Raw genomic sequence first — 11393 nt, forward strand, 5'->3', positions numbered from 1 at the left:
GAGGGTAGGTCTTATGAGGAAAGGTTGAGGGAGCTAGGGCTGTTCTCTCTGGAGCGGAGGAGGCTGAGGGGAGACTTAATAGAGGTTTATAAAATGATGAAGGGGATAGATAGAGTGAACGTTCAAAGACTATTTCCTCGGGTGGATGGAGCTATTACAAGGGGGCATAACTATAGGGTTCGTGGTGGGAGATACAGGAAGGATATCAGAGGTAGGTTCTTTACGCAGAGAGTGGTTGGGGTGTGGAATGGACTGCCTGCAGTGATAGTGGAGTCAGACACTTTAGGAACATTTAAGCGGTTATTGGATAGGCACATGGAGCACACCAGGATGATAGGGAGTGGGATAGCTTGATCTTGGTTTCAGATAAAGCTCGGCACAACATCGTGGGCCGAAGGGCCTGTTCTGTGCTGTACTGTTCTATGTTCTATGTTGGTTTCAGATAAAGCTCGGCACAACATCGTGGGCCGAAGGGCCTGTTCTGTGCTGTACTGTTCTATGTTCTATATGCCTTCTTCACCACCTTCTCCACCTGTGACGTCACCTTCAAGGATCTGTGGACTTGCATACCCAGGTCCCTCTGAGTATCTACACCCTTTATGGTTCTGCCATTTATCGTATAGCTCCTCCCTACATTATTTCTACCAAAATGCATCACTTCGCATTCATCAGGATTGAACTCCATCTGCCATTTCTTTGCCCAGATTTCCAGCCTATCTATATCCTTCTGTAGCTTCTGACAATGCTCCTCACTATCTGCAAGTCCTGCCAATTTTGTGTCGTCCGCAAACTTACTGATAACACCAGTTACACCTTCTTCCAGATCGTTTATATAAATCACAAACAGCAGAGGTCCCAGTACAGAGCCCTGCGGAACACCACTAGTCACAGGCCTCCAGCCGGAAAAAGACCCTTCCACTACCACCCTCTGTCTTCTGTGATCAAGCCAGTTCTCCACCCATCTAGCCACCTCCCCCTTTATCCCATGAGATCCAACCTTTTTCACCAGCCTACCATGAGGGACTTTGTCAAACGCTTTACTAAAGTCCATATAGATGACATCCACGGCCCTTCCCTCGTCAACCATTCTGGTCACTTCTTCAAAAAACTCCACCAGGTTAGTGAGGCATGACCTCCCTCTCACAAAACCATGCTGACTATCGTTAATGAGTTTATTCCTTTCTAAATGCGCATACATCCTATCTCTAAGAATCTTCTCCAACAACTTCCCCACCATGGACGTCAAGCTCACCGGCCTATAATTACCCGGGTTATCCTTCCTACCCTTCTTAAATAACGGGACCACATTAGCTATCCTCCAATCCTCTGGGACCTCACCTGCGTCCAGTGACGAGACAAAGATTTGCGTCAGAGGCCCAGCGATTTCATCTCTCATCTCCCTGAGTAGCCTTGGATAGATTCCATCAGGCTCTGGGGATTTGTCAGTCTTTATATTCTCTAACAAACCTAACACTTCCTCCATTGTAATGGAGATTTTCTCCAACGATTCAACACTCCCCTCCGAGACACTCCCAGTCAACACATCCCTCTCCTTTGTGAATACCGACGCAAAGTATTCATTTAGGATCTCCCCTACTTCTTTGGGCTCCAAGCATAATTCCCCACTTTTGTCCCTGAGAGGTCCAATTTTTTCCCCGACAACCCTTTTGTTCCTAACGTATGAATAAAATGCCTTGGGATTCTCCTTAATCCTGTCTGCCAAGGACATTTCGTGACCCCTTTTTGCCCTTCTAATTCCCCGTTTGAGTTCTTTCCTACCTTCTTTGTATTCCTCCGGAGCTCCCTCCGTTTTTAGCTGCCTGGACCTAACATACGCCTCTCTTTTCTTTTTGACCAGTCCCTCAATTTCCCTGGTTATCCACGGTTCTCGAATCCTACCCTTCCTATCCTTTTTTTTTTTACAGGCACATGCCTGTCCTGCAGCCCTAACAACTGTTCCTTAAAAGACTCCCACATGCCAGATGTGGATTTACCCTCAAACAGCCTCTCCCAATCAACAGCTGCCAATTTCTGCCTAATCCCACTAAAGTTAGCCTTCCCCCAATCCAACACCTTACCCTTGGGACACCACTCATCCTTTTCCATCACTATCCTAAAGCTAACAGAATTGTGGTCACTATTTGCCACATGTTCCCCTACCGAAACTTTGAAGACCTGACCGGGCTCATTCCCCAGTACTAGGTCCAGTATAGCCCCCTCTCTAGTCGGGCTATCTACATATTGTTCCAAAGAACCCTCCTGTACGCATTTTACAAATTCCTCCCCATTCAGAGTCCCAGCTCTCAGCGATTTCCAGTCTATACCAGGGAAATTGAAGTCTCCCACGACAACAACCCTATTTTTCCTGCACCTATCCAGTATCTCCTGACATATCCTTTCTTCCACTTCCCTTGGGCTGTTGGGGGGCCTGTAGTATACCCCCAACATAGTGACTGCGCCCTTCCTGTTTCTAAGCTCCACCCAGAGTGACTCGTTACACGACCCCTCTGAATTGTCCTCCCTCTGCACCGCTGTAATATGCTCTCCAACTAATACTGCTACTCCCACACCTCTTTTGGCCCCTCCTCTGTCTCGCCTAAAACACTTGTACCCCGGAACATTCAGCTGCCAGTCCTGTCCCTCTTTCAACCAAGTCTCTGTCACCGCAACCACATCCAAATTTCTCGTAAGCATTAAGGCCCTAAGTTCGTCTGTCTTACCTGCTACGCTCCTTGTACTGAAGTAGAAGCACTCCAGACCTACAGGCCCAGTGAGGTCATCCTCCCCCAGAGTGCTCTTCTTCTTTGCCAGCCTTGTCCCAGCCCCAAGCTCGTCCCCAGCCTCTACACTTGTAGACCTAATATTTTGATCCCCACCCCCCTGCCATACTAGTTTAAACCCCCCCGAACTGCACTAGCAAAACTCCCAGCCAGGATATTCGTGCCCTTCCAACTTAGTTGTGACCCGTCCTTCTTGTACAGGTGCCATCCTCTCCTGAAAACTTCCCATTGATCTAGGAATATGAAGCCCTCCCTCCTGGACCAGTCCTTTAGCCAAGCATTCAATTGTACTAACTCCCTATTCTTAGCCTCACTGGCACGAGGCATTGGGAGCAGCCCAGAGATGGCCACCCTGAAGGCCCTACTTTTTAGTCTATTTCCCAACTCCCTGAATTGCTCTCGTAGGATCCCCCTGCTCTTCCTATCTGCATCATTTGCACCAATGTGTACAATGACATCCGTTTCTTTATCTTCCCCTTTTAAGATGCCTCCTATCCGCTTGGAGACATCCATTACCCCAGCACCAGGTAGGCAGACTACCATCCTGGAGTCCCGTTCGCACCCACAGAATCGCCTGTCCGTGTCTCTAACCGACGTATCCCGCACCACTATTCCTCTCCTAACCCCTCTCTTTCCTTTCCGGGCCACAGAGCCTGACTCTGTGCCAGTGACCTGGTCACTGTGGCTTACCCCTGGAGAGTCATCCTCCTCCACACTATCCAAAACAATATACTTGTTTTGGAGTGGGACAACCACAGGTGACCCCTCCACTAATTGCTCACTCCCCTCCCCTCTCACGCCTGTCGCCGAACCCTTCCTATTATGAGAGACAGCCACTGGAGTACTCTCTGGTACGTTACCCTTCTGACCTTTACTCCTCCTAACTGTGACCCACGTGTCTTCCTCCCGATGCCCGGGTGTAACTAGTTCCCTATAACTCATGTCAATTATTCTCTCATTCTCCCTGACTAGACCAAGGTCAGCAATCTGCAGCTCCAGTTCCGTGAGACGGTCCCTCAGGAGCTGCAGTTCCACGCACCTGGTGCAAATGTGGTCCTCCGGGAGGCTAGGTGTTTCCAGGAACTCCCACATCCCACACCGGAAGCACCGAACTGGCCTATCACTCATAGTTACCCTTATCCTATATAGGTTTGGATAAAAATAACTTACCTTGCCTCGCCCTTTCCCCCGAAGCCCTGTGAGCCAAAGCCCTGACAGCTTTCACTCAGCTTCCCACTCACTCAAGCCCTGTGAGCCAAAGCCCTGACAGCTTTCACTCAGCTTCCCACTCACTCAAGCCCTGTGAGCCAAAGCCCTGACAGCTTTCACTCAGCTTCCCACTCACTCCGCTGCCCGCTCCTGACGCTGCCCGCTGTATACTGCAGCCGACCTTTTATACTTCGCGCGCTTAAAAAACCCTTCCCAGACTCCTTAGCAGCCCACTTCCAGTTTTCACTTTAAACTTAAGAAAAATACTACTACAAAAGTAAAGGCCAAAAAAAACACACACTAACTGACTAATTAAATAAATAAACAATTCAATTAATCTCTCACCAGCACTGCTGCCTCCAATCACTCCGTCTCTGCTTGCTCCAGTGGAACAATGAGGGGGAACCTCCCAGGTAACTGACTTTTAAAGTTAAAATAAAAACCCTTCCCAGACTCCTTAGCAGCCCACTTCCAGTTTTCACTTTAAACTTAAGAAAAATACTCCTACAAAAGTAGTACTACTACATGAGGCGCTTATTTGTTTTATTAACTAAAACAAAATTTCCCTATTTATTTGACAATTTTCCTGACAATTAGTGTTTGAATTATGTTCATTTTAGTTAGTTTGTTCAAGTAAAAGTTTTAAAAAGTGAAATCTTGTTCAGCAGTTTCCTTTCAGTTGGCTTGTGGGAATTCTTTTTTTAAAAAGTTAGTTGATGTTGGGGGATTGCAACAATATAAAGTGAGAGTGTTGCAGCTGCTGTCTATGTAACTCCTTACCCAGCATGATCCACATGATCCCTGGTCACGGATCTCCTTGATGGTCGGACAATTTGGCCACTGCTTCCGAGAGTCAAAGTTTTCCGGTAGGTTGAAGGCAGAAATCATTGGACTTCTGGAATACAAGGAATAATAGATTGGAAATGCTTGGACTTTTGTGCAGTGTCCCAACATAGACAAACACACACAGACATACCCGTGTACAGATAGACACATGCACATGCACACTGATGCACGCGCACACCTCGACACGCACGCGCGCACACACCGACACACTGAGACACGCGCGCGCGTGCACCCCGATGCATGCGTACACTCTGACAGGCGCACGCACACCGACACACACACCGACACACACACACAGACACAGAGACACAGAGAAGGCACACAGACAGACATACTTCAAAGACAACAGGAGCGATTTTCCCAGCCCACTGCACTGCTCGAGTAGCACAGCGGACCAGGAAATGTAGCAGAAGTCGCAACTGGCATCCAATCAATCGCGACTTTCCCAAGTCATAGAGGTTTACAGCATGGAAACAGGCCCTTCAGCCCAACTTATCCATGCCACTCTTTTTTTTTTTAACCACGAAGCTAGTGCCAATTGCCCGCGTTTGGCCCATATCCCTCTACACACATCTTACCCATGTAACTGTCTAAATGCTTTTCAAAAGACAAAATTGTACCCGCCTCTACTACTGCCTCTGGCAGCTTGTTCCAGACACTCACCACCCTGTGTGTGAAAAAATTGCCCTCTGGACCCTTTTGTATCTCTCCCCTCTCACCTTAAACCTATGCCCTCTGGTTTCAGACTCCCCCCTACCTTTAGGAAAAGATATTGACTATCGAGCTGATCTGTGCCCCTCATTATTTTAAAGACCTCTATAAGATCACCCCTCCGCCTCCTACGCTCCAGGGAAAAAAGTCCCAGTCTATCCAACCTCACCTTATAACTCAAACCATCAAGTCCCGGTAGTAACATAGTAAATCTTTTCGGCACTCTTTCCAGTTTAATAATATCCTTTCTATAATAGGGTGACCAGAACTGTACACAGTATTCCAAGTGTGGCCTTACCAATGTCTTGTACAATTTCAATAAGATGTCCCAACTCCTGTATTCAATGTTCTGACCAATGAAACCAAGCATGCCGAATGTCTTCTTCACCACTCTGTCCACCTGTGACTCCATTTTCAAGGAGCTATGAACCTGTACCCCTAGATCTCTTTGTTCTGTAACTCTCCCTAATGCCTTACCATTAACTGAGTAAGTCCTGTCCTGGATCGATCTACCAAAATGCATTTATCTAAATTAAACTCCATCTGCCATTCGTCAGCCCACTGGCCCAATTGATCAAGATCCCGTTGCAATCCGAGATAGCCTTCTTCACTGTCCACTATACCACCAATCTTGGTGTCATCGGCAAACTTACTAACCATGCCTACTAAATTCTCATCCAAATCATTCATATAAATGACAAATAACGGTGGGCCCAGCACTGATCCCTGAGGCACACCGCTGGTCACAACTCTCTACAACCACCCTCTGGCTTCTGTCAAGAAGCCAATTTTGTATCCATTTAGATACCTCACCCTGGATCCCGTGAGATTTAACCTTATGCAACAACCTACCATGTGGTACCTTGTCAAAGACCTTGTTAAAGTCCATGTAGACAACATCAACTGCACTGCCCTCATCTACCTTCTTGGTTACCCCTTCAAAAAACTCAATCAAATTTGAGAGGCATGATTTTGCACTGTCCCTAATCAGTCCTTCTCTCTCTAAATGCCTGTAGATCCTGTCTCTCAGAACATCTTCTCACAACTTACCCACTGCAGACTTTAGGCTCACCGGTCTGTAGTCCCAGGCTTTTTCCTGCAGCCCTTTTTAAATGAAGGCACAACATTTGCCACCCTCCAATCTTCAGGCACCTCACTTAGTATCTCTGCTGGGGGACCTGAATTTCCTCCCTCGCCTCCCACAATGTCCTGGGATACACTTCATCAGGTCCCGGGGATTTATCTACCTTGATGCGTTTTAAGACTTCCAGCACCTCCTTCTCTGTTATATGTACACTCCTCAAGATATCACTTTTTATTCCCCAAGTTTCCTAATACCCATGACTTTCTCAACAGTAAATACTGATGAGAAATATTCATTTAGGATCTCACCCATCTCGTGTGGATCTGCACATAGACGACCTTGTTGATCCATAAGAGGTCCTACTCCCTCCCTAGTTACTCTTTCACCTTTTATGTATTTGTAGAAGTTCTTTGGATTCTCCTTTGCCTTATCTGCCAAAACAATCTCGTGCCCCCTTTTTGCCCTCCTGATTTCTCTCTTTCTACTCCTACACCCTGTATACTCTTCAAGGGATCCCACTTGATCCCAATTTCCTGTGCATGTTATGTGCCTCCTTCTTCTTCTTGACTAGGGCCTCAATATCCCGAGTCATCCAGGGTTCCCTACTTCTACCAGCCTTGCCCTTCACTAAGAGGAATGTGTTTCCCCTGAACCCTGGTTAACACACTTTTGAAAGCCTCCCACTTACCAGATGTCACTTTGCCTTCCCACAGACTCTCCCATTCAACTTATGAAAGTTCCTGCCTGATACCATCAAAATTGGCCTTACTCCAATTTAGAAATTTTTAACTTTTGGGCCAGACCTATCATTCTCCATAGCTATCTTAAAACTAAAGGAATTATGGTCACTGGTCCCAAAGTGATCCCTCACTAACACTTCTGTCACCTGCCCTTCCTTATTTCCCAAGAGGAGGCCAAGTTTTGCCCCCTCTCTAGTCAGGCCATCCACATACTGAATGAGAAATTCCTCCTGAATACACTCAACAAATTTCTCTCCATCCAAGCCCCTAATAACATTACTGCCCCAGTCAATGTTGGGAAAGTTAAAGTTCCTCACTATTACCACCCTATTTTTCTCGGAGCTATCATCATTGATGAAGCAGCTGAAGTAGTTTGGCCTAGGACACTACCCTGAGGACTGCTGCAGTGATGTCTGGAGCTGAGATGATTGACCTCAAACCATCACAACCATCTTCCTTTGTGCCAGGTATGACTCCAGCCAGTGGAGAGTTTTCCCCCCGATTCCCTGGTGTGGTGGAGGCAGGTTCAATCGAGACTTTGAAGGGCACGTTAGATGATTATTTGAATAGAACCAATGTGCAGGTGTATAGGGGAAAAGGCAGGGGAATGGCACTTAGTCACGATGCTCATTTGGAGAGCCGGTGCAACACGATGGGCCAAATGGCCTCATTTTGCACCGTAAAAATTCTGTGATTCTGTAGTAGAGAGTGGGTATGGGGGTAGAAGAGTGGGAGCATCACATGTTGGAAGGGGCATTAGACATGGAGGAACAAGATGACTTAATCATGTGGTTGGAGCTTGATTTTCAACAGAATGGATCTGTACTCCTTGAAGGTGTGATGAGAGTCTGTAAATTATTTATATATATTGCATGTTTTTTATGTATCAGGAGAATGTCTTAAAATTCAGCCTTTTTGTACTGGTAGTTAATATGTATGATAGGAAACAGCTCAGATGCTGGGGAAGCGGAATAATTACTCAATTCAGCATGGTTATGTTAATTGAGTTAATGGACTTTTGTTTCCTTAATTTTCCCTGGGATGTTAGATTAAAGTGAGTGACAGGGTCATGCGATCTTATGGTTTATGTGTAGCCCTGGATCTGTAGCAGAAAAAAAAACTGGCTTTTTCAGTAAAGGAGCTGGAGTTTGGCTGTTCTGTTTGAAGTTAGGAGAGTTTTGCAGGCTTCTGAGGGCTCTATATCTCTCTGAAAACTCCAAGGCTGCTTACACTCAATATAGCAAGTATATTTGTGATTGTTAACGATATTTAAAGTGGGGTTTAAATCTGTAAGAAGAATTTGGAACTGAAACCATGATAAATTAAAAATTAGAGTTGTATCTTTTCAGGTTTAAAGATTGTTCAATGGTTCAGAGTTAAGTTGTTAAAATAGTTAAACTGTGTTATGAATGAAGCTTGTTTTGATAAAAGGTCCCTAGTTTCTCAGTGGAATTACTCCTGGAGTAAAGCTTTCTTTCCTCACATTTATGCTAAAATAGAAAAATTGTTGGGGTCGAGCCTGGCTTCGTAACATACCTTGGGACTCTGATCCAAGGCCTTAACAAAGGTCACTTCTGATCTAGGCCCTGTGTCTGCCGGAGAGAGTGGAATGAACCAGATAACCTTCAGCCTCCCTTCCCAATACACCAATCCTGGATTTTCTCCTGTGTGCAAGTCCAACCCCTGGACAACAGTATCTCTGTTGCCCCACCTCCTGGACACTATCAACCTCCTGGGGCTTACCATTGACCAGAAACTGAACTGGAATAGCCATATAAATCCTGTGGCTACAAGAGCAGGTCAAAGGCTAGGAATACTGCAGTGAGTAACTCATCTCCTGACTCCCCAAAGCCTGTCCACCATCTGCATGGCACAAGGAGTATAATGAAATACTCTCCACTTGCCTGGATGGGTGCAGCTCCAATAACTCAAGAAGCTGAACACCATCCAGGACAAAGCAGCCCCGCTTGATTAGCACCACATCTACAAACATTCAATCCCTCCACCACTGATGAACAGTGGCAGCCGTGTGTATCATCTACAAGATGCACTGCAGGAACTCACCAAGGTTGCTTAGGCAGCACCTTCCAAACCCATGACCTCTACCATCTAAAAGGACAAGAACAGCAAACACATAAGAGCACCACAACCTGGAGGTTCCCCTCCAACTCACTCACTATCCTGACTTGGAAATACATCAGCCATTCCTTCACTGCCACTGGGTCAAAATCCCGCAACTTCCTCCCTAACAGCACTGTGGATGTACCTACAAAGAACAAAGAACAGTACAGCACAGGAAACAGGTCCTTCGGCCCTCCAAGCCTGTGCTGCTCCTTGGTCCAACTAGACCAATCGTTTGTATCTCTCCATTCCCAGGCTGCTAATGTGACTATCCAAGTAAGTCTTAAACGATGTCAGCGTGCCTGCCTCCACCACCCTACTTGGCAGCGCATTCCAGGCCCCCACCACCCTCTGTGTAAAAAACATCCCTCTAATATCTGAGTTATACTTCGCCCCTCTCACCTTGAGCCCGTGACCCCTCGTGAACGTCACTTCTGATCTAGGAAAAATCTTCCCACCGTTCACCCTATCTATCCCCTTCATAATCTTGTACACCTCTATTAGATCTCCCCTCATTCTCCGTCTTTCCAGGGAGAACAACCCCAGTTTACCCAATCTCTCCTCATAGCTAAGACCCTCCATACCAGGCAACATCCTGGTAAACCTTCTCTGCACTCTCTCTAACGCCTCCACGTCCTTCTGGTAGTGCGGCGACCAGAACTGGATGCAGTACTCCAAATGTGGCCTAACCAGCGTTCTATACAGCTGCATCATCAAACTCCAGCTTTTATACTCTATACCCCGTCCTATAAAGGCAAGCATACCATATGCCTTCTTCACCACCTTCTCCACCTGTGTTGCCACCTTCAAGGATTTGTGGACTTGCACACCTAGGTCCCTCTGTGTTTCTATACTCCTGATGACTCTGCCATTTATTGTACAACTCCTCCCTACATTATTTCTTCCAAAATGCATCACTTCGCATTTATCCGGATTAAACTCCATCTGCCACCTCTCCGCCCAATTTTCCAGCCTATCTGTATCCTGCTGTATTGCCCGACAATGCTCTTCGCTATCCGCAAGTCCAGCCATCTTCGTGTCATCCGCAAACTTGCTGATTACACCAGTTACACCTTCTTCCAAATCATTTATATATATCACAAATAGCAGAGGCCCCAGTATAGAGCCCTGCGGAACACCACTGGTCACAGACCTCCAGCCGGAAAAAGACCCTTCGACCACTACCCTCTGTCTCCTATGGCCAAGCCAGTTCTCCACCCATCTAGCCACTTCTCCTTGTATCCCATGAGCCTTAACCTTCTTAACCAACCTGCCATGTGGGACTTTGTCAAATGCCTTACTGAAATCCACATAGACAACATCCATGGCCCTTCCTTCATCAACCGTTTTTGTCACTTCCTCAAAAAACTCCACCAAATTTGTAAGGCACGACCTCCCTCTTACAAAACCATGCTCAGGGACTGCAGCGATTCAAGAAAGCAGCTCACCACCACCTTTTCAAGAGCAACTAGGAATGGGCAATAAATGCTGGCCAGCCAGCGAAACCCCCATCCCATAAATGAATATAACATTACTGGCCTCTCTCGATGTCTGGCCTTGTCCCTCACCTTAAAGGCAGTCGGGGTCCATTGAGGAATGTTCCACATAATCGCTTCACATAACTGAAAGGAACATTCTGGAAATTATGACCAGCCTGTAAAACAAGGGCAAATTTATAACCCTCAGAATCACAGTTCAGAACCAAGCACCCACACCCAGAGCAAACCGACCCCACCCCCACATACAGAAACCCTCCTCCCAAGCCCAAACCCACACAATCCTTTCCCCCAACTCCACCCCCACCCTCTACAATGCTCCCAACCCCAATCCAGAGCAATGCACTGCCACCCCCAATCACAGTGACCCTCTACTGCCACACCAACCTCCGCCTGAAGCAACTCT

The 11393-nt window shown here is 46.7% G+C and overlaps 1 protein-coding gene across 1 annotated transcript in view; it reads right to left on the reverse strand.

The window, feature by feature from the left end:
• Positions 1-11146, reverse strand: part of LOC144504260 (cathepsin B-like) — a 43944-nt gene extending 32798 nt beyond the window's left edge. Inside the window, exons 1-2 of the mRNA XM_078229352.1 lie at positions 11060-11146; positions 4770-4884 (exon numbers count right to left, since the gene is read on the reverse strand). Coding sequence (XP_078085478.1) covers positions 4770-4877 — 108 coding nt within the window. The 5' untranslated portion in view covers positions 4878-4884; positions 11060-11146. The remainder of the gene's footprint in view (positions 1-4769; positions 4885-11059) is intronic.
• Positions 11147-11393: the final 247 nt, after the last annotated feature.

Source organism: Mustelus asterias, chromosome 15, assembly GCF_964213995.1.
Source record: "Mustelus asterias chromosome 15, sMusAst1.hap1.1, whole genome shotgun sequence".
Classification (NCBI taxonomy): Eukaryota; Metazoa; Chordata; class Chondrichthyes; order Carcharhiniformes; family Triakidae; genus Mustelus; species Mustelus asterias.